This window comes from Apteryx rowi, unplaced genomic scaffold, assembly GCF_003343035.1.
Source record: "Apteryx rowi isolate R43461 unplaced genomic scaffold, aptRow1 scaffold_19, whole genome shotgun sequence".
Classification (NCBI taxonomy): domain Eukaryota; kingdom Metazoa; phylum Chordata; class Aves; order Apterygiformes; family Apterygidae; genus Apteryx; species Apteryx rowi.
This window is the reverse complement of record NW_020448196.1, coordinates 2,946,233-2,968,073: the sequence shown is the minus strand read 5'-3', so window position 1 is coordinate 2,968,073 and position 21,841 is coordinate 2,946,233. Positions and strand designations below refer to the sequence as shown.

Here is a 21,841-nt window from a genome sequence, read left to right as displayed (position 1 = left end):
TCGCCGCCCGGCGCCCGCATCATAGAGAGGCTCCCCTAGACGGGAGCTCGCCTAAACTTCCGGTCCTGGCCACACCGGAAAGCAGCCGGCGGCATAGAGAGAAGCGGCTAGAGAGGAGCCTACTCAGCACTACCGGCGGGCGGTCTAGGCCGGAGGAGGGCGGCGGCGGCGAGGGGCCGGCGGCGGCGTTGCCATGGCGACCTGGCGGCTGCTGCGGGAGCCCCGGGCCCAGGTGCGGGGGGGTGGGGGGGCGACGACCCCGTGCCCCCCTCGGTCCCCTCGGGGGCGGCGGCCCCGCTCCGGGCCTCGTGTCCCCCCGCGGCCGTGCGGGACCAGCTGCGCCGCGAGCGCCGCGAGATGGATAGATTGAAAAACGATTTTTTTGAAAAAAAAAAAAAATATATATATATATATATATATTTGGTAGCCGAAAGAGCGTTTGTCGCGGTCTAGTGAGCGGCATGACCGGGATGTGGTTTCATTTGCTCCGAGTCACGGCCTAAACCGTAGCGCTTGGCCGGTGGCTGCCCAGAGGAGGCCTCAGCACAGCAGCGAAGGAAAGCTGCGAGCCTCGGGGCGGCCGGCACCGCCTCGGTGCAGACCTGGCAAAGCTGAGCCGCTGCAAAGGATCGCTTCTGTTTCGCCTAGGTGTCCTATTGCTTGGTCGGAAGAGCGTGTTTCGGGTATCCTCTTACCAAAGCGCGTTCTGGTCTGCTCCAGCGCACTAAAGGTACGGAAAGGTTTAGTCTGGGCTTCTGCCCCGCTTCTGCCTTACTCCAACCCTGACATTTTCTGCGGGACTTTGGCACCTTTTCTGCTGTACAAAGCCTCTTCCTTGTTCTGTTTTCCTCCAGGCGTTTGCTTGAGGCCCTGCAGACCACGAAGCTCTGCAGCAGCTGCTGATGCATCTGAAGAGGGCGTCCTGCTCAAGTGGGGCCTTCTCCTTGTCCCTCTGACCACCTTCTGCCTTGGCACATGGCAGGTACAAATAAATATTTCATTCTTCCAAGAGAGAAGTGCTTAAGGGCTGTCTGGTGTTTCCATCTTTGGCTGTTTAATGTGATCTAGTTCAAATCACAGAAAACAACATTGGAAGATACTATTTCGTATTTAGTTTTCCTGGTGTCCGTTTCTGAGTTTCATGCAAGTCTTTGTATGAGAAATTCATTTATTTTATTTTTATTTCAATATTTCTTCTTTCCCCCCAAATCAAGTCAGTAGCCTCCATTTTTCAGTCTGTGATTATCCTGCTTTAGGCCACGTCTGAGGAGAAAATACTGATAAAGAAACAGACTCTGTTTTCAGGCTTGCCGAGGTTATTACAGTGCTCTATTCTACCCCTGGGAATTACTTTGTGTATTTCCAGGTTCAGCGACGAAAGTGGAAATTGGATTTGATTGCACAGTTGGCATCAAGACTTGCAGCAGAGCCCATCCCTCTGACATTAGAGTAAGGAAGCTGAGTCGTTACAGTTGCTGTCTGCAAAGTACTGACAGTGGGCTGGGGGTATTAGATATGGTCCCTACACCAATGAGTTTATGCTAAACTAAACTGCATGAAAATAAAGAAATGCAATGTGAATCAGAATGCACAAGCAAATTGAAAGGATAGACATCATGTTCATTCTCTTATTTTAAATGCATATTGCAAACACTTCCTTATGGGATATTCTAAAGGCATCTAAAAGGGTCAAATCTCTGTTCTGGAGAATGTGGTATGTAATTCGGCCTGGAGGGGGGTTTGGGAGCTGTTGCCCAAGATGTCCCAGAGGAGGGATTACTGAGCACCACTTGAGAAACATCAGTTGTTGCTGTAGAGTATTCCCACAGCAAGGGAGTCTTAGATCAATAGCAAGCTCTGCCCCAAGTGTGGAGCAGTTGTGTCAGATACAAGAGAGATTTTTAAGGTCATTTGGCCATATGGTACAACTGTCAAAGAGTTCAGTAGTTCAATTTCATGGTCTGGGATGGGAAAGAAATGCTTCCTGTTGGCTTGATGTACATGCAGTGTCACCTGCTGGCTGGCTGCGTGCATCACTGAAGTGGTATTCAGTTACAGATATCATGGAAAAGAGCTGTACTCTAGATACTCATGATCTTATTGATTTGACTTACTATGATAGTAATAAAATCTTAAGCCAGCTGCTTGTTCCGGGAGGTACTTGTCTTCTCTTTCTGTTTGCCAGCTGGCCCTAGAGAAAATCATGGGGAAAAAGGAGAATCCCACAATAAAATCCCCTGGTTTGATTTGTCTGCCACAGCCATGATTTTATTCTCATCTTGCTCCATGCAGCCCTATGGAATTGAAAGAATTAGAGTACAGGCCTGTAAAGGTCCGAGGGCATTTTGACCACTCCAAGGAGCTCTATATTTTGCCACGATCACTTGTGGATCCTGAACGAGAAGCCAGAGAAGCCGGACGGCTGACATCCAACCCAGAAAATGGAGCAAATGTCATTACTCCTTTCTACTGCACAGACCTAGGGTAAGTGTGTTCCCACATAAGCCTGAGAACATGTATATGTGTAGTTAATTAAAGTCATGCTTCATCCAAGCAGCTTACTTTTGTTTTGAAAAGCTGAATCTCAGTGTTGGATTTATGTTAATCACTCACTGTCCCTTAAAAGGTGTCTCTCTCACAGCCTGTTAAGTCACTGAGGCTTGATTCCAAGTTATATCTGAAATCCCTTATAATGTGCACTCAGATGACAAAAAAAGTGGCACCAAACATATTTTTCGGTACCTAGCTCTAGGCAGCAGCAGGAATAATGAAAAATTTCCTTCCTCTAATGAGCTGTATTTGTCCTCTTTATATAACTCTAGGGTCACGATTTTAGTCAACCGAGGATTTGTGCCCAAAAAGAAACTGAAACCAGAGACGAGGCTGAAGGGGCAGGTAAGAGGAGTAGAGGGAAGCCTTGCCTATTACTTTCTACTCAGTGATTACCCAAAGAGACACTACTGACAAAGAAAGGCAGCAGCCATGTTCAGCATCATGGGAGGTTATTTAAACAGAGTCGTTGCACTTCTCAAAGAAAGTAAACTTTTCCTCCCACCTTATTACTGAGCACATAAAGTGTTTTTACAAACAAGGACGTCATCCTGATCTGTCTCTTTCCCTGCTGTGTCACAGCCCTGTCCTGCTGTACGGCACTACCAGTTGTTTTGTAACCAGACACCACAGGTAACATTTTTCTAGCAGGACCTGGTATGCTGGAATGTGAAGTGAATTTTGAAAGATTCCTTCTTTTTGTCTCTGCCCTTCTCTTCAGATTGAAGATGAAATTGATGTCATCGGGGTGGTGAGAATGTCAGAAACACGGAAACCTTTTGTGCCTGAAAACAACATTGAAAAAAACCGTTGGCATTATCGTGACCTGGAGGCTATGGCAAAGGTGACTGGTGCTGAGCCCATCTTTATTGATGCAGATTTCAGTAAGTTACAGAGGAACCTAACCCCATGTCCAATTTACATCGGTCTCCCCCCTTTTCAGTTCAGCTAGCCATAACTGGTAACTGATTTACTGATAACTTGGGAACACTGTAGCCTAAGGAAGAGAAGTAGGGTACCAAGCCATTTACCGCATTTATTGTGTTTCTCACAGAAAGGACAACTACATGCAGTGCAGACTGTCCTTAAGATTTAATTTGATGCACTATGTTGTACCTATAGGAAGCACAGTCCCGGGGGGGCCCATTGGAGGCCAGACAAGAGTGAGCCTGAGAAATGAGCACATGCAGTACATCATCACGTGGTAAGTTACCCAGTCAGCTGTTTTTCTAAATGTAGAGCTTTAAACTGCCTCCCGTTCAAAGCAAGGGAATAATTTTTGCCTGGCATTCAGCTCCTCCATCAGTGAGACTGAATGAGCCCTTAGCTGCAAACCTGGAATTTTAACCTAAGGCAATTTGAAATAATTGGGCTTTGGCAAACCGCAGCTGACTTAGGGAGGTCCAGTCCCTCTTGAAAACAGGTGTAAATGCGTGGTTTTATTTTCTCTCGTAGGTACGGTTTATGTGCGGCAACTTCATTCATGTGGTACAGAAAATTTATACAAAAGATACCTCTGTGAGGGGAAATGCTAATTTCTACTCTTCTATGGTACAGTCATCACTATTTTTTTTAGAAAACAGCAATCGGTCCTGAAGAACTGAAGCATCCCGAGTTTCAGTCATGCATTCAATAAATTCGTGAAGCTGCCAAACTGCAAACAGACTTTGAGCAACAGATGCAAATTCTGAGCTCTAACCAGTGACTCTAGCTGCAGCTTGGAAACATCCAACCTCAAAATTGTACATGCCCGTTTGGACTGCTGTTTAAATCAGCTTCACTAGACCGCTCAAGGATACAATTTTCCACCGTGGTTGGGCAGTGGTTGTAAGCTACAAAGCTCAAACTTCTCCACTGCTGTATTTTCCATGAAGTTCAGCGTAAGCAAATGATGGTAAAAGATTTTCTTAATCACAAAATTTCTTTGTACTAACTACTCATTCCTGAAGTCAGGACAGTGACTCAGTGCAGCTGAATCAGAATAAATAAAAAGGGCCTACAGATGCTCATCTTGTGACTTGCTTGCACATCTTAGATCTCAACAATAACAGACCTGGATTAAAGGATACTATGGATACTCGTCTAGCTGGGGTAGGGCAGCACGTGGCTTTGCAAGAGCATGGTAAGGGATAACAGCAACAAGCTGCCCTCTGAGATCAGGCCAGAGCCTTACCGAGCGTGGCAGCCTCTGACAATGAGGCAAGACCAAGTCAGCAGCCAGAGAAGAATACAAGGACAAGTAGATTTAGACTCTTCCTCCACTACTTGAGCATGCTTTCACTGACAGTCTTGCAATGGAAGAGGTGTCACAGACCTCCTAATAAGAGGTTGTAATTTGTAGTCTGCTTAAAAAGCACTAGAGCACACTATATGCTTGTCTTTACTAGACCATTCAACTTTATAATCACACAGTACATGCAAATGAGCTGCCGTTGACAGGCAGCTGATCGGAGTTCAAAGGAGAGGAATTACTGCATAGAACTAGTAGTTAAGGGGGGCTGTTCTATCTAAGGGAATAACCTGTTCCACGCAACTGTTTCTGGGCAGTGCTGTTCAGTCATATGGTTGAAGGCATACAGAGAGCTTTTAAGTAGAAATATGGCAAAGCAAACATGCTACCCACTACAGTCCAAAACCCTCCCATTAACAGAGACCACTGAAACTTAATTTGGGGGTTTATTTTATGTACAGAAAACATGGCAGCAATCCAGTACATCTTAACCCAGCTTAGTTGCCAGTTCTTTAGCCTTTGCTTTCTCAAGCTTGGCAATGCGAGCCACTGATTTTGGACCCAAGACGTTACCACCCCAGTGACGACGAATCTGGAAAGAAGTGAGAAAAAGTTAGATGCCTCATACAACCTCTTAGAATATCACTCTCATCACTTTAGGCACAAGAGGAACACTGTCATAGTTTGGAATTCCCGCACATTTAAAGCAGTGAACTATGTTTTCTGGCAGCACAGAGACATTACAGTTTAAAATCTTTCCCTGTGAATGGGGCTGTATTCAGCCACCATGGAATTTCTGTCACTTGGGGGGTAGGGGTTGAGTCTAGCATAAATTGCTATACTCTATGCAATCCTAGCACTGTGTTAGCTCCATTTGCTCCTAACTTGGTGACAGCAGAATATCAAGGTTTTTGCCCTTTTACCCCACCCTCAGGTAGAGAATAGGGATATTATCATGCCCAAGAGGCTTTAAGTTAATCTCACCAGACCTGAAATAATTTGCATTTCATTGGGAAGCTATTGGGGATAAGCTAACAGTATGAACTATAAAAGACAAGGGTAGCCATACAGAGAATCTTACCTCATCGTATCTGTCATTGTAGTTGGTCTTGACAGCCTCCACCAGCTTTGCAAGGGCTCCCTTATCCTCCCTGTTGGTGATAGTTTTAGTTCCTTCAGAGTATTAACATCACTGTTCCCTATTAAATATTTTGCCTTGGGATTAAAGAGCTCTTAAAACCAGCATGATTTTTCATGTTAGCATAAGCATCATTTGCAAAGGATTAACTCCTCAAACCATCAATGCTTTAGGAACTTGCACCACTCAGATTGCGATTATAGTTCCAGCTACGTATTCCAGTTAAGAGTAACCATCCATTCTAGTAAATTAAGGTAAACCACATCTCCTGGATGTGATAAGAGTTCTTCATGCAAGAAGACATCTTTATTAGACATTATACAGGTAGCTGACCCCAAGCATGTCTTAGTTTTACTTTAAACTAAAGCAACCCAAGTTTGTTACCCATATGTCCTATAATCTGTGCTTAAAGGCAGCTTCCTTTCTCAACTACAGTGAATTAAGTCAGCACACAGAATACTTACGGGTTAACCTGGGTGAAGGCAACACAGGTACAGGTTTTCCTGTGGACCAGTCGCCCCAGTCTGGCTTTGCCCTTGATGATGCAGTACGGCACTCCCATCTTGCGGCACAGAGCCGGCAAGAAAACCACCAGCTGAAAAGAGGGAGTGCACTGTATCATTAAGGCAGCAACAACTTTTCATTCTTTGAATCAATCTAGGCTGTGGCAATTGCTCAGTGTTAAAAAGCTCGTTTTGCTCTTCATTGTTGATTCAGGTGAAGAAATTCATACATCATTGCAAGGGCCAAGCCTCATTTTAACACCAGGACAATTGTGATCATGCACAATCATTCCAGTTCCAGTAAACAGGTGTTTTTATGCATTCCCTTTCTATGCATTTTAGAACAAGTTTATTCTGTATTTTACCCCAAGCCCAGTTCAGACTTCAGCTAAAGTTAATGCATATCTCTTCCATCTTATGAGCTGATTACTGACTACCCAAAGATATTTTCAGAGACGGACAACCTGGATCAGACCCAGCTAGCCCATAACACATCCACTGACTGTGCTTACCTCAATGGGGTCTACATCGTGGGCAATTACTACAAGTTGAGCTTTCTTGTTCTCTACCAGAGTTGTAACAGTGTTAACACCTGAAAAACAAGTTACAGAAAGAGTTTACTCCAGGTCAATGTGTTTTCAGAGCTTTCATATAAGCCTAACATGACCAGCTCAGATTCCATGGCACGGCTTCAATATGAGAACAGCAAAAACTTTTCACATCCATTCAAGTAGCACAGAGGGGACATTCTGTGGACAATTTGCTAAAGCTCAGGGTTAAAAAGCTCGTCTATTTTGCTCTTCACTTTGAGCTCAGGTGAAGAAATTCATACATCATTGCAATAGCTTGTCCAATAGTGTTTGGTTGGATCAGAGAGCCAACTCTTCTAATTAGCTGTCTAATGAAGTCTCACGTTCCTGTACACACAAGCAGACAAGTCCATGTACAAAGTTACCTGCTCGGAGGACTGGTGGCCTCTTAGTTGGAGCATCTCCCTTTCCTGCAGCTTTCTGCTCAGCACGAGCCAGTAGCCTCTGCTTCTTCTCTTGCTTAGTTTCAGGCCTGTACTTGTGTGCCAGCTTCAGAAGCTGCGTAGCTGGAACAGAATATAGACTTTACTCATAAGGTGCATGGCCTAAGAATCTCAGCATTACTCTTTAAAGGACTCAAGTGCATCAGCGATCTTGGTGGTTGTCATCAAATGTATTTAGATAGCAAATAACTAGCATCATTTGCACAGTGCAAGAACAGAGCTAGCAGAGTGCCTCTAGAACCCATATTTACCTCTACGTGCACCTTTGCTGGCAACGAGAGCTCCTTCATTGTTTGGATGAAGAAATATCTGCTGACCACAACAGCAACTACGGCTAAAGCTGGTGCACTTTCTCCTTTAAAGCAAGCAACTTGTTTGGCAACATCTATGAGGGAGTTACTCTACATACGTTGAAAGTTTCTTGCATAGACACTGTCACCTGGAAAAGACTATTTACTTTTTCACAGAAGCCCTTTAAGTCTCTTCTTCCCCTGTATCAACGTCAGCTTGCAGAATGCTGGCTCTCCCCCAAAAGCCCATGCTCACACAGAGCTCTCTCAGACTAACTATTTACACAGTGAAGAATCCTACATATTCCTACATCAACCTAGAAGAATGGAAACCAGAATACGCAATTAGGACAATTTCGGTTTTGGATCGTAAGTAGGAAGTTTGGTAGCTTTTAGCCCCTTTTCAAGGTACATAGTAGCTAACAAAATTTAATCCAGAAAATTCACAAAGGCTTTCACCAAACTGCAGCTTGCTGTTCACATCACCACAACCACTGTTAAAGCTCTACTATGCTACTACCACAAATACTCCAGTTTACTTCTGTTAAATTTTACTTTGATTTCCTTTCTCTCCTCTGACATGTATCCCAGTAAAGCCCCAAGTCAAGAGAATTTTGGAAGGCACATCTGTACCTGTTTGGCGATCCAAAGCCTGAGTGAACTGGTTAATTGCAGGAGGCACCTTCAATCGTTTGTAAAGAATGGACCTCTGGCGCTGGAGTCTGATGTAGCGGGGCCATTTCACAAAACGTGTGAGATCACGCTTAGGCTGGATATCCTGTCCTAGAAATACAGACTTTTAACCCAAAGCAGTTCCAAGATCACAAAGAAAAAGCACAGAAGAGACAGGAGTGCATCAGCGATCTTGGTGGTTACGTGTCAGCACTATCATTCAGATAGCAAATATTCTTTCACATCATTTGCACACATACAAAAAAAAGTCCTATAAAAGTCTTAATTAGTTGACCACACCATAGTCAACGTAAAAGGGCAAGAATCATCACAATCCAATCGAATATTGAATCTTTGTAACATTAAAAAACTAGCTAGTTGTCTGCGGTTACCTTCAGACACTGGTGATGAAAAGAACCATCACTGCAAGTAACCAGACAATAGCCTTTACCACCCTCTCTACTCTACAACTTTCTTAAAATATATGAAAATATATATTTACACTATAACGTATTTAAAATTTACAGATGTTTGTCTATAAAACAACAAAAAAATCCTGAATAACAAGTAGAAGAGCTCAAATACCTGCTTACTCACCAATGCCAAAGTTCTTGGGCCTCTTCTCAAAGAGAGGATTGACAACCTTCTTGGCCTCCTGCTTCTTGACTACAGCAGGGGCAGGTGCCACCTTCTTGCCCTTGGCTTTCTTTCCTTTCGGCTGCAAAAAAGAAATATGCTCATCTTTCTTTCGCCTCAAATGCTCACATGCTTAAAAAAAAGCCTACGCTCCACCCAGAATCGCCCTTATCCAGGTAAGGAATCACAACCTGGCATGAAAAGGCCTTGCTCTCCCAAAGCGAGCAAATCCTTCACTCTGACTTAAAAACAGACCCAACTCAAAACAGCTTGTTGCTCTCGTCAGCGGGGCAGCAATCACCAAGGAGCTGCAGGCGCTCCCCAGCCCAGCGGACCCCGAAACCGCACCGAAAGCGGCGCAGACACCCGCAACGGGCACCGAGCCCTCAGAGCCGCCCGCGCCGGGAGAAGCCCCAGGTCGCCGGGCCGCGCCGGCTGCAGGCAGGCTAGGCCCAGCTCCGGCCTCCCCTGGGCTGGCCCCAGCCGCCGCAGCCCCGGTACAAATCGGCACCCGCGGGCCCGCCGGGCTGCTCTGCATCCGCGCCCCCTCCGCGCCGGCCCCCGACCCGGCGGCGGGAGCGGATGGCGGCGGATAACCCCGGCCCCCGCCCCGCGACAGCCAACGCTCACCATCTTGGATTGAGGAAGAGAAAGAAAGAGCGCGGCATGCCGGGTAATAGCGGCGGGCCGCGAAGTCTCGCGAGAGGGAGGAGCGCGTCGCGAGACGCGGCGGGAGCACGGCAGGATTTAAAGGGGCAGGACCCCCCCCCCTCCCGACTCTCCTGCGGCGCCTCTCCGGTGGGCGCGTGGCTGCTAGCAGCCGCCATGTCGCAGCAGCGGGTGCTGCCGCAGAGCAAGGAGACGCTGCTGCAGTCCTACAACAAGCGCCTCAAGGATGACGTCAAGTCCATCATGGACAACTTCACTGAGATCATCAAGACCGCGAAGGTGGGCCTGCGCCGCGGCTGAGCCGCCGGGGGCAGCCCTGAGGGAAGAGGCCTCGGCGGGGCCCGTGAGGGGAGAGGGGGAGCGACCGTTGGGGAGGAGGGGGGGGTCTGTGAGGGGAGAGGGGGAGCGGCCGTTGGGGAGGAGGGGGGACTTCCCTTTCCCTGGGGCCCGTGAGGAGAGAGGGGTCTGTGAGGGGGCCCTTCCCCCGAGGTCGCTCTGTGGGGCGAGGGTTCTTCCCCGGCGTGGGAGGCCGTCTGTCCTCCCGGATGCCCCTGGCCATCCTGCCCTCGCTCTAGCGGTGCTGAAGCTCCCGGGCGGCGCTGCCAACCTGGGGAGGGCTCTGGGTAGCAAAGACAGTCCGTGGTTGCCTTACAGACCGGAGGCTAGCCCGGAGATTCTGGGTGTGGATTGGGTGGAAAGGAGATGCCTTACAACAGTACGGTTGCATCTCAGGATTTCAGTGGGTAAAGATGAGTGTATGGCCTTTTTTCCTTTAGATTGAGGATGAAACACAAGTCTCTCGAGCTACCCAGGGTGAACAGGATAACTATGAGATGCATGTCAGAGCTGCAAACATCGTAAGTACCCCTCTGCTGCTGTTTGAACACATTGGGCAGCGCATCTGTTGTGTGCTGTCTGGTTCATTATAGCATCTAGTATTGTGTCTAATACTCATGGACTGCTGCCAGAAGTGTAATCTGTTATTTGGGGTGGCTGCTGGGCAAGTTCCTTCTCTGGAGGAAAGCTGGGTAGTCTGGATTGTCAACTGTAGACTTTTCTCTGAATCCTGACCTGAAATGGGAACTACTTTGTTCTGGGCTTTCTAGCTGAGATATGATCAGCTTGCTGTCACTTCTAAGGTTTTTTTAATACTGAATGAAATGAAAGTGTTTCTCTTACTGATAGCTATGCCTGTATAGGGCTGAAGCAGCAGCTTGAGAGATCTTGTTTCAGAATTGGAGTAAAGCACTGTTTTAATATACTATATGCTATGTAATTCTTTCCATGCTGCAAGGTCCGAGCTGGTGAGTCCCTGATGAAACTTGTATCAGACCTGAAGCAGTTCTTGATCCTCAATGATTTCCCCTCTGTGAATGAAGCTATCAACCAGCGCAACCAGCAGCTGAAAAGCTTGCAGGAGGAATGTGACAAGAAATTGATTGCACTACGGGATGAGATCTCCATTGACCTGTACGAACTAGAAGAAGAATATTACTCTTCCAGGTACAAATAGGGCAGGGGACTTCTGCCTACTGACTCCATCCCTTTTGGGGGAGTTGGCTAGACAAATAGCCGTTAGCATACAGGTCTTGGAGGTTCCCAACAAAATTTCACTCCCTTGTTTTTAATTAGGTCAAACTTTCTACAACTTAAAGCAATCACCTCTTCCTTGCGGATATCCTACAGGGTATAATGTCATGATGGAGTTATTCAGAGTGTCAAACTCTAGATGCCTGCTTTAGTTGGCTAGACTTGACAGAAAAATTTGCTTAGACTTCCTTTGGAACCTTTGGAAAGGGAGAGGCATTTCTTTGGGGGAGATTAGGCTTCTGTTTGAAATATCCCTCTGGAGGAGCCTCTGTCTCTCTCCCTAGAGAGACTAGCTTGCCAAGCTAGCTTCTAAAGTTAGATAAGATGAATATTTCCCACATCTTTGTGGTGAGTTCTTTCACAAGTGACCTGGTTACACAGTGTGCCTTTTTTCTTCTAGTCCACTGTCCCAGCTGCCTGAAGTCCCACTGAGGTGAACATTTGAAATGAGCAAAAAAGACATTCTCAATTTTATTGAATTGTGAGGGATTGTGATAGGATTTTCTATGAAGGACTCAATACTGATTTGTTTATACTGTTTTGGGATTTTTAATATTTTTAAAAGACTCTTATTTAGAAAACAAGCTTTAGATGATTCAGACACTTTATTCTTTTGCCATGCACTCCAGCACTTCTAATTGATGATGCAGTAGATGAAAGCAGGAGAAAACAAATGAGAACCCAATTTTGTACTGTCCAAGCTAAGCAAAGTCAGTGTGATAATGACATGAGTTCTAAACAAAAGCTGACTTAAGCTTGCAAAATTTTATTTAAAATTTTAATTAATGACTAGATTCTTCTTTTCTGTCTTTCTATTCTTTCTAGAAATGCTGAATGTCTATAGCACCAACTAAGTCAACTAAAACCATAAGTGCTCAATGTCTTAAAGTAGGCCATTGTTTATGGGCAATATAAGTATTTTAAGAGCAAGGTAATACTGATATGACATAGTTTAGGAACTGCTGCAATATTGCAGGAAAACTTGAGGTAAAAATTTAAAGCTGTTTCTCAAGTTTTACTCAGTTTTCTCAGGATGGTAAGGGGTCCTAGAAATCTCAGAAACGAGGAGTGATGGTGACAAATCTAGTCAGTCCAGGCCATTATAGGTCACTTAGGTAGTGGATATAGGTCACTTATCCACTACATAAACTGCATGCAGCACAGCAGTGGTTGTATCTAAAGAGATCCAATGAGGGATGATAGTGCCTCACGTGCTGGAGGTGCTTCTCTGGCACTGTCACTGGACAGCCACAGCTGTATGTCTGTAGCTTTATCCTTTGGACTAAGGGGTTCTGACCATGCTGGCGTGGTGTCCCAGCTGTCTGGCACCAAATGCCATATAAAGCAACCCTTTTTAACAGAACTAGCCTGTAAGCACAAATGCTCTTCTCTTCTGATTACACCAGTTGGATCTGCCTTCATGCTCTTTAAGAGTGGTCATGAGGTGACAAAACTTGGCTAGGCTACAGAGCTGTGATCCCTCCACTGAAACCTCCTATCATGTAGCAGTACCTAGTGCTTTAGTCATTTGTTTTTAGCACTTGTTTCTGTTTTCTCCTCTTGTGCTCTTTCCTGTCTTTATTTCTGCACCAAAGAAATGTGTGTGTAAATATAGAAAAACAGTGATTTATTCAAAGTCCTTTTATAATTAGAGTATTAAGATATTTTTAATGAAACCATATTGTCTGATGTGGGAAAAGGGTTTCTGTTATGTGTCACATAGTCCTAGAGTGTTAATCATGCTTAAATGGCTGTAAATGCAAAGCTGGCTTGCCCACAAATGGGCATTGTATGCTGATCTGGGAGCCCAGCTGGGGCTGCCTCTCTGCACTGTCTGTTACTTTCTAGCGGGGCTTGATTCCACAGGATTTAGAGGTTTGCAGTCCAGTGAGGCTAGGACACCAGGGTTCCCTACAGCTATCCTGCCAAACTGTTCTTCCATGCTCTGAAGGGCACTGGTTTATTTTGGGTCATCCTTCCAGGGCAGGCTGCAGGAAAGTGAACTTTCCATATTGGCATACCTCCAGATGCTGCAAAACTAAGGGCTGCCTAATGATGTATGTGGTTCCTTTGGTCTCTGTGTATTCCTGATAGCTATGAAAAGTCTGTACGAGAGTTTTCCCCTGTTTGGCAGTTGTCACTCCTATTATGCTAACACTGCTTAGGAGATGGCCCCCTGTCCCCTACTGTGTAACTGGTAGGATGCACCTAAGTTTTAGGGCTGAGTTTCATTGCTAGACTTATTTGTACACAGGGGTTTTGATGAGAAAACCTGAAAACAGATCTGTGAAACTAAAGCTGAGTAGATTGTTTTGAAGGAGTCTTTGCTTTCAATCCCTGTGTTCAAGTAGTTTCCTAGATATGTTCCTTTGCACACAGCCTATGTGCCCTGAGGGAGCAGTGCAGTGCCCTCTGCACAATGAGAAAGCCTCAGTCAAAGGACAGTAGCAGGTAAGGCAGTGCTGTTGTGGGCCTTGCAGTAGTCACTCCTCACCCAGACTTTTGAGGAGTGTTAATGAGAGGTGAAGCTTAGGCTTTTGGAGCTGTTCTTTGTGGGGCAGCAGGAGAAGCAGGTATAGTTCTGACACAGCAAAAGTGTTCATAGTAGTTCACCTGCCAAGATGGATGTGATGGCTGCTGTGGTCCAGCTCTCCTTGGAAACCAGGGCTTAAAGTCTAAGACTGAGGAAAAAGGGGTAGTAGTTCTGGTTTAGTCCTGAAGGTCCTCACTAACTGAATCAAGCTGCATTTTGTTTTGGATTGTAGGGCGGGGTTGTATCTTCATGCCCCAACAAAAGGAATCCTTTGGGGAATTTTTCAAAAGCCCCAAATACAATGCCTGTATCCACTGCCTTCTCACTTGCATTTCAAAACAGCTGGGTAATGCTACCAGAAAAGAGCTCAGAAGTAGGTGCTTGAAGCCAGGGCTTTGTGTGCTTATTCTGCAAAGCAGTAACTCCAAGTCCAGCTTGCCTTCTTATCCTAAAGCCAAAACTTGCATTTATGCTCCATTGCTCCCTCCTCTGAGATCACAGGAGCTGTCTTGTGTGGGGTTAGATCTCAACATGTTACATGTTTGTGCAACTTGAAGTGTCTCTTATATTTTTACACTTAATATTTCCCATAAGCATCTATTCAAGTCCATATACTTTTAATGTAAATAAAGCTACAACATAACCACTTGACCAGTTGGGTTTGTTTTACTCTGAACGCAAGCTGCTTTCTGCTCTAGTATTCACTTTGTCTTGCGTGTCTCTTGTGTGTGCAGCTCCTTTGGTATTTGTTTTGTTTTCTTCAAGTCTCTTCCATCACTTTTCTCTTTAATTTTGGCACTTCCACGTGGTATTTCCCTTTGAGCGCAGAAAAGAATTAGCCAGTTTAAAAATACTACTTTCCCATACTGATGCTTCATCCAATTCTATAGTCTATGGTGATCAAATCCAGCAAGCTGCTTTTAGAACTATTAACTCAAGGTCTACTGAAACCAGTAGAAGCTGTCAGTACTTTAAGTACTTTATAATCAGGCTGGGGATGCTTCAAAAGAAAGACCTTCTATGGAAGAGCAAGGGTGCAGATAGGGCTCCTTCCTTTTCACTACAGGGACAGGCCTTAAAACAATTGAGCTAGCTTTTTTTTTGCTGAATTAAATCTAGAGCCTGATTCTTTTCCTCCTTTAGGTCATGATCTAACTCCAAGTGAAATGATTATGAATGAGGGCCTTGTCCCACTGAAATCAGTGGCAAAACTCCTGTCTTTGGGAATGCTAGAATTCTAACCCACATCTCTTTCTAGGCACTTGCAGCATCTGAATTAAAATTCAACCTCTGTCTCAGTTTGCAGGAACAATTGTCTCTGAAATTCCCCAGTCCTCATCAGGTGCATGAGATCCAACACCAGCCCTTAAGGGGTATCTTAGGGAAGGCCAGTGGCATAAGAGCTATGATGAATTTGTGATCACAGACCTTAGATCCATGAACTTTTTTTTTGCCATTTTCTTAATGCTTTGCTTCTGTCTTGCTTTTTCCCCTCCTTCTTCCTCCCTTCCCCTCCTCTCTGTTTGCACCTGCTATATCTTCTTACTGGGGTTGTTTGTTCTGGAAAGCTACAGTCTGTGTGACAGCAATGATCTTCCACTGTGTGAAGCCTACTGGAGACAAGACCTTGCCACGCTGTCCCCTGAAAGCCTCTCCATGCCTCTGACAACTGCCACACCAGAGCAGAGCGTTGCTACCTCTCAGAGCTCAACCCCATCGCACCCACATGTGAACGGGCACGGGGCAGGCCCCACGGAGCACTCCTGAAGAGGATCCTCTGCTGGCTGCACACATTCCTCCTGGTGGCGCTGAGCTGTTGGATGTCTTCCACCTGCTGTACTGAGCGCACATCTCCCACTGTCAGGATAGTGCATGGGAGTCTTATTTGCAGGTTGCTGTTCACTGTATAGCCACAGTGCTTTCTCCATCCCTGGGACATTGCCATGAATGTTCCTCTCCCTTGAGAGAAAGCAATAAGTAAATACAAATTTGATTGTTCTAACAAATTTGAGTTAGGTTTGCTTTTACATTACTTTGTCATGGTTACCTGTAGAATTCATTAGAAATCCAGTGTTTGTTTCCATTTGAATCTCTCAACCAGTACATGGTAGAGTGCTGGGAATTAAATTTCTTTGGGATGAGACGTGAGCCAAATTTTAGAGGTAGTGAGTGTTTTGGGTTTTTTCCTCTGTTACCTCAGAATTAAGGTGGTTAACTTTCTGGCTGCTTTAAGTCTCTCTTTCGGGATGCCATCAACCAATCTCTGTTCTACTTAATTGGAATAAGAATCTCACTGGTATTTTTTGCAGAGCACTCTTTACCTGCAGAGTGCTTCAAAAACTTGAACTCTTCCCTAGGTATTTGGGAGGAAGATCTCCTGAAGACACTTGTCAGAGCAGTATTTTTCCTTTTGGAAAGGAAGGGGCAAACAGAGGAATCACTGTGGTATTGATGATGCAATTTGCTCAATGCTACAGATAGAAGCAATAGCAGACTTGAGTCTGCTTCCTCTTTGAGTGTTTACACAGAAACCTTCTGTTAACATAGCCTGAGCTAATGTGAAGCTAGTTGGTTAAGTTTCATTTAGTAACAAATGTTGACTGGAGACAACTGAGGGTGTACCTGACACTGAGGGGATATTAAGTTATTCACTTTCTTGCAGTTTCCTTTCTAAGAAATGCTTTCAGTGTTTTGTCCACAGTTATTCAGCAACTTGGCATTTCCACTGCCTTTCCTGTTTGCAATTAATTCTAACTACAATTAAAGGAGGAGGTATTTGAAATGAAATAAGGTCATGACAGCTTAGTGTCTGGAAACCAGAGCTACTGAGGCATTCAGAGCAAATGTCTTAGCTGAGCTTTCCCAGCATTCTCCTGTAACTTCTCTGTTCAAAGGATGTGAATTTTGGTTTACTCTTGGTTTTATTTTTCTCCCATTCCATTTTTTTTGTAATTAGGTGGTTTAATAAAACTCTTTCATATAATTTTTAAAGTGTGTGTTTTCAGCCACAAGGTTATGTGAAAACATGAAAATCTTAAGCACAAATAGGCATTAGAAAGGAGTGCTTCCCTACTTTTTTTTTTTTTAATCCATCTCCTCTTGCAGCTGATCCTGGAGCTACAGTCCTATCTGTGCCACAGAAATAATCATGCTAATAAAACTTGCAAGAGTGCATTGCTGTTGAGCTTCCAGCAGAGCTGTTTCCTAGGCACCTGTGTTCCTTACTGTTTCACCTCATGCCCACAAAATTTTGGCTGCTACAGGCTAGCAATGTGCAGAGCTTGTGCAGACTTGTCTCCTTTGATACAGGTGTTACAAATTAAGGGTTTAGGGCTCCCAGGCCTGAGGGCTGAACTCTGCAGGGGTGAGAAGAGGCCTATGCTGCAGGTAGCTCCTGAAGAAGGGGGTATCTGAGAGGACAGGGAGCTAGCCGAGCTATTTTCTAGAGGTAGTTTGAGCACTCCTGCCTCGCTAAGGAGCGAGGAGGGTGTTGAGAAGGCCTAGGAGTCGGCTCCTACGGGGAACGGCAGCTAGAAGCACGTGCGCGGCTCGGCTCTGCTGCCGGGGCGGGGGGAGGCGGCGGCGCGCTCCGCCCAGCGTGGCGTCACTGCCGTGCGCCGTGGCGTCATTTCCTGGCGCGGGTGCTTGCCGCACGCCGGTGGCTCCGCGCTCCCCTCAGCGGCTGGGCGCGGGCGGGCGGGGGATGCTGCGGCCCTCGGGGCGCTCCGAGGAGGGGACGGCGCGGCTTCGGCGCGGCCGGGGCTCTTGGGGCTGCCCGCGCTGAGGGCGCCGCGCCCGCCGGGGACGGCCCGCGCCGGCTCACCATGGCCAGCCTGGCCGCCCAGGACTCCTACTTGCAGGGCCTAGCGAGCCGGGTCTGCGCGCAGCGCGCCCCGGAGGCGCGGAAGAGGAAACGGGGTAACGGCCTGCGCCGCTGCCACCCTGCGCCTCCGCGCGACCGCAGGGAGCGGGGCTTGTGGCGTGGTTAAGCAAGGCCAGACTGTGCCGTAACAGGCACCTGAGCACGTGCACTGTGGATTATGGCTGAATGTAAATTATGATTGGCTCTGGGAATCTGTGGTCGTTATTCATTCACGTTTGTGCACGTTGTTGAATGTGGCAGAGCTGCAGTATTACTAAAGTATGTGCTAGCATGTTTGGCTCTATTTAAATAAATCCTAAAATACACATGTTTAAAGATTAAGGTACACCATTATGCTGTTACACAGCATTGCTAGAACTTTAGTCATCAATAAAAACTGAATGTTATGGAGTGGGAATATAGTGTTGTAATGTTTAATATAATCCTTTTTCTGCCTTCTAGTGTCTAAGCCAGGCCAGCCTGAAGATGCTGGCAGGCAGCTCAAAAAAAAGAAGAGAAAGAAACCTAGAAAACAAGCTGAGAAGACAAATGGTCCTCCAGTTAAACAGGTGGTGTCCAATAAAAATAAACTTGCTCAAGTGCAAAAAGCAGCCCCTCAGTCCAGCACATCATCTCCACAAGGTGTTAAACAGAGCAAAAATGAGAGTTCGGTTACAGGTAAGAATACCAGAGTCTGATTAAAGTTACCTGAACTGATGTGGCTGCATTTCAGTTGTTTCACATGTGTGCAGTTTGGAAAGCCTTTAAGAAATCTATCTGAATTGAAAATATCTTTGCTTATTCTATGTTCCCTAAAAACTTACACACATGCACATAAATTTTTTATGTGACCACTGGGTGGCTCTCTAAAAATGTGAGCATTTAATCAGTTGCGGACTTTTTATATATATGGCTAACTTCTGGGAATTATGGCATAGTTGCAATCTCTTTCATCCTATGCCTGCCTCCCATTATGAATCTCAAATGCCTGATCATAAAGAAAAGGCTGAGTGGAAAAGATGTCTTTGGTGTCTTTGTTTCCACTAGCTGGATATTTGTCTTCAGGCTTGTTAGGCAGCCATACAGCATGTCATGTTAGTCTGTGGGCTGGCAATGTTGAATGATAATGTGGATAGAAGGGAAATTCTAAAGAAACCAATAAAAAATAAACTGTTGGTTTCTTTAGAATTTACTTTCTTCTATTCACAGCTTTGCAAGAGATCTGGTTCTTTCCATAGCTGTCCTGCTGGAATCAGCCAGAAAAATTCTATTTAGCCGGTGCTGTATTTTAAGTAAACTGCTTTATTTTCTGCCTCTCATTTTCAGATGGCAAAAGTGAACTCAGTTCGCCTTCTTTTTCTGCAATGAATCTCTTGCGTCAGAGATTACATGAGAAGATTAAAAAAGCTTCTGGTCAAGTAAGAGAATTTTGATAATATGCATGTGTGTGGGTGTACGTGAATATATGTATGCAATATACACTCTTGCTAGGTCTCCTGGGAGTATGGGGAACAGGGCTATAATCTTGCTAGGTTGAGGGTTTGAGTTGCCTGCTGTCTCCTAAGGAAGTGCTTACAGGCATTGTTGGGAGTCCTGCATGTATTCCATGGTCCAGAGGAACAAGTGAAACTAGGCAGGGGCTATTTTGGAAGAGAGCATGCCTCTGGTGACTTAAAAGGAAAAGATAATACACTGAGAATCTGAAAGGGGTCATGTGTTTAGTATCTCTAAAAGCTGAACTCACTTCTCATCAAAGATTCTGTGCTTCTTACAAGAAGTTTGAAATCAGGAGCTTGAGGACATCCCACTTCTAATTCTGCCTGATCTCTTTAAGGCAACTGATTTATGTCATACCTTCTTCTTAGGATGATGCCAAAGAATTACCCCCTGCTGTCTTGGAGAAGAGGCGTAGAAGGAAGTATGAGAAAGAGAGAAAGAAGCGTCGAAGAAAGGAGATGAAGATGAAGGAGAAAATGGAGAAGAAGGGAACAGAGGAGTTACCTGTAGAGCTGCCAAGCAAAAAGGAGGAGAGCACAGCTGAGATTGTCTTTAACAGGGTTGAAGTCCATGAAGAGAATGAGCTGAGCAAGATCCAGAAGAAGAAAGAGAAGAGGAAAGGAGTGAAAGGCAATATTACGCCTCTGACGGGCAAAAACTACAAACAGCTGCTGAGCAGGCTGGAGACCAGGAAGAATAAGCTGGAGGAACTCAAGGATAAAGACCAGAAGAAAGCTCAGGAGCTAGAGAATAAGATGAAATGGACAAATGTTCTCTATAAGGCTGAAGGCATAAAGATTCGTGACGACGAGGAACGTCTGAAAGAAGCTTTGAAGCGCAAGGAGAAGCGTAAAGCGCAGCGCCAGAAGCAGTGGGAGAAGCGGACAGAGAAAGTAGTAGAAAAGATGCAACAGCGGCAGGAAAAACGTCGCAAGAACATTCAGAAGAAGAAAAAGGACAAGATGGAGCGCAAAAAAACCAAGGCCCGGAAGAAAGGGCGCATTCTGCCCGAAGACTTGAAGAAAGCTGGCTTAAAGTGAGAGGGAGGCAATTAGTACTTGCAGCCTGGAAACTGAAGTCCCGGTTTATGGGGCTGCTGGCGGGATTTAGTAATGAACTTTTACAGAACTACTTTGGTCCGTCTGCCTCATACTCTCTGTATTTTTGTATTACAGCATAACTGGGGGACTAAGGAAGTTATCTCGGAGAAATCAGGCAGCCTGTGTGGCTGTCAGTGTTACTGCCTCTGCTCAATAAAATCCACTTGTGTGTTTGAGAGATTCCTTTTCCTATCCTGAAGAACCATTTTCTGATTGTGTGTTGTGGTGGTGGTGGTGGTTTTTTTTTCTTCCCTAAGGGAAAAATTTCAGTTGCCCCCACAGTAGCGGGGCCGGATCCCAGAGGGCCGCGGCAAGGGCCGGGGCCGGGGTGACGACAGCCGGGCCTAGGCCAGAGCCGGGCTCCCGCGTTGCCACGGCAACAGGCGCCTCCCCCCTCCGCGTTGCCACGGCAACAGGCACCTCCCCCCTCCGCGTTGCCATGGCGGCGGGGCGCGCGCGGCGCGGCCGTTGGGGCGGGCGGCGGCCTGTGCCGCGGCTGAGGTGAGTGGCGAAGCGGGGACCGTTGCTCGGGGCCCCGGGGCTGCCCGGAACCTCTCGGCGCCGGCCCCGAGGGGGCCTGGAGGGGCCGCGGCGGGGCGCTGCCGGGCACCCGCCTACCTCGCCACGGCCGAGGCAGCGGACACTCCCTTCCCCCTTTGCTCCAATGCCACCAGAAGTAGTTGGTAAATCATCAAATATGTGTTTTTACCAGATGCAGCAGTTTTAGGAGGAACTGGAAACTACGTGGTAGGTGTGTAGTCCCACCGTCAGGAGTATCCTTTGGAACCGAAATACTCTCCCCCAGCAGGTAGATGGAGGTTGTTCTGGAAACGGGCTGAGAAGCGGTTGCGCTGGATGATGCAGCCGGTGGGGGCTGTCCGCCTCGTCCCCAGCGGCGAAGTCTACAAACAGATCTTTGAAGATGAGGTATGAAAACCCACGAGTGGCAAAAGCCAAACTATTAACTAGGTTGGTCAGTTGTTTCCTGGCTCTTCAAGCTGTGAAGTTAAACCAGAGGTTGATTTGAACCTTTCAATGTTCTGTTTTAGCAGAAAATAATTTTGTTATTTTCAGGCTGTGCTGTCTAATGGATGTATTAATTTTTCTGTGACTTTGTTATGTATCAGAAAATAGTAACTGAAGGCAGAATCAGTATGATGAAAACAGAGCAGTAAAAGATAGGTTAAGAGGCGCAGTAAGTCAGACTCAGGAGTTGGCTAATGCAGTAGCCTGTACGGTTTTGTTTTTAAAAGGAAAAACAGTGTGACTTAATGTGTGTGGTTTGGACACCAGGATTATCTAAGTCATGTTTCTGACTCTGCAGTTGACTTTCCTTGTAACCATAAGCAAGGCATACAATTCAGTTTGCTTCAGTTTTTCTGTTTGAGGAAAGGGATATCTTTTTTTGCCCATTTTGAAGAGTCTTGGATGAAAATTGTTATGTATGTGCAAAGTAATGTTCATTATTTTACCTTTCTCTTCTGCTGCCTTTACCTCTCCATTTTTATTCATCCTTTTGTTATTCTTCTCTGGTCAAT

General features: G+C 45.9%; 5 protein-coding genes and 4 non-coding genes across 17 annotated transcripts in view; 4 read left to right on the top strand and 5 right to left on the bottom strand.

Moving 5' to 3' along the window:
- Nucleotides 1-18: 18 nt before the first annotated feature.
- Nucleotides 19-4,555, top strand: LOC112964299 (surfeit locus protein 1). Of its 3 annotated transcripts, none has more exons than XM_026062200.1 (9): nt 19-232; nt 649-730; nt 855-982; nt 1,367-1,449; nt 2,293-2,484; nt 2,823-2,895; nt 3,272-3,394; nt 3,673-3,754; nt 4,006-4,555. In XM_026062200.1, the coding sequence occupies exons 1-8, from the start codon at nt 194-196 to the stop codon at nt 3,715-3,717; spliced, it is 765 nt and encodes a 254-aa protein (XP_025917985.1). In that variant the 5' UTR covers nt 19-193; the 3' UTR covers nt 3,718-3,754; nt 4,006-4,555. The 3 variants fall into 3 exon arrangements, with proteins under 3 accessions (XP_025917985.1, XP_025917983.1, XP_025917984.1); XM_026062198.1 differs by having other exon boundaries at nt 3,272-3,434; XM_026062199.1 differs by lacking the exon at nt 4,006-4,555 and having other exon boundaries at nt 3,272-3,434; nt 3,605-3,697.
- Nucleotides 4,556-5,207: 652 nt separating this feature from the next.
- RPL7A (ribosomal protein L7a) lies at nt 5,208-9,879 on the bottom strand. Its single transcript, XM_026062066.1, has 8 exons — nt 9,831-9,879; nt 9,014-9,184; nt 8,378-8,527; nt 7,377-7,517; nt 6,934-7,013; nt 6,383-6,513; nt 5,862-5,931; nt 5,208-5,372 (listed from the first exon to the last, which is right to left on the bottom strand). The coding sequence occupies exons 1-8, from the start codon at nt 9,877-9,879 to the stop codon at nt 5,268-5,270; spliced, it is 897 nt and encodes a 298-aa protein (XP_025917851.1). The 3' UTR covers nt 5,208-5,267.
- On the bottom strand, nt 6,589-6,661 carry LOC112964365. Its single transcript, XR_003252935.1, has one exon. It is a non-coding gene; the product is annotated as a small nucleolar RNA SNORD36 (small nucleolar RNA).
- LOC112964370 lies at nt 7,187-7,263 on the bottom strand. Its single transcript, XR_003252940.1, has one exon. It is a non-coding gene; the product is annotated as a small nucleolar RNA SNORD36 (small nucleolar RNA).
- On the bottom strand, nt 7,593-7,658 carry LOC112964372. The gene has a single exon (XR_003252942.1). It is a non-coding gene; the product is annotated as a small nucleolar RNA SNORD24 (small nucleolar RNA).
- LOC112964371 lies at nt 8,597-8,669 on the bottom strand. Its single transcript, XR_003252941.1, has one exon. It is a non-coding gene; the product is annotated as a small nucleolar RNA SNORD24 (small nucleolar RNA).
- MED22 (mediator complex subunit 22) lies at nt 9,750-16,829 on the top strand. Of its 2 annotated transcripts, none has more exons than XM_026062203.1 (4): nt 9,750-10,000; nt 10,498-10,578; nt 11,016-11,224; nt 15,419-16,829. In XM_026062203.1, exons 1-4 carry the CDS (start codon nt 9,878-9,880, stop codon nt 15,609-15,611), a joined length of 606 nt encoding a protein of 201 aa, XP_025917988.1. In that variant the 5' UTR covers nt 9,750-9,877; the 3' UTR covers nt 15,612-16,829. The 2 variants fall into 2 exon arrangements, with proteins under 2 accessions (XP_025917988.1, XP_025917987.1); XM_026062202.1 differs by having other exon boundaries at nt 9,758-10,000; nt 15,413-16,829.
- Nucleotides 16,830-17,598: 769 nt separating this feature from the next.
- On the top strand, nt 17,599-20,486 carry SURF6 (surfeit 6). Of its 2 annotated transcripts, none has more exons than XM_026062196.1 (4): nt 17,599-17,762; nt 18,169-18,384; nt 19,033-19,124; nt 19,572-20,486. In XM_026062196.1, exons 1-4 carry the CDS (start codon nt 17,669-17,671, stop codon nt 20,241-20,243), a joined length of 1,074 nt encoding a protein of 357 aa, XP_025917981.1. In that variant the 5' UTR covers nt 17,599-17,668; the 3' UTR covers nt 20,244-20,486. The 2 variants fall into 2 exon arrangements, with proteins under 2 accessions (XP_025917981.1, XP_025917982.1); XM_026062197.1 differs by lacking the exon at nt 17,599-17,762 and adding an exon at nt 17,794-17,985.
- Nucleotides 20,487-20,780: 294 nt separating this feature from the next.
- Nucleotides 20,781-21,841, top strand: part of CCDC180 (coiled-coil domain containing 180) — a 28,893-nt gene continuing 27,832 nt past the window's right edge. For 4 of the 5 annotated variants that reach the window (XM_026062130.1, XM_026062132.1, XM_026062131.1 and 1 more), the window contains exons 1-2: nt 20,781-20,804; nt 21,016-21,230. In XM_026062130.1, the coding sequence (XP_025917915.1) occupies nt 21,159-21,230 (72 nt within the window). In that variant the 5' untranslated portion in view covers nt 20,781-20,804; nt 21,016-21,158. Of the gene's footprint in view, nt 20,805-20,875; nt 21,231-21,841 lie in introns of those variants that run through there. The other variant, XM_026062129.1, reaches the window with a different exon arrangement.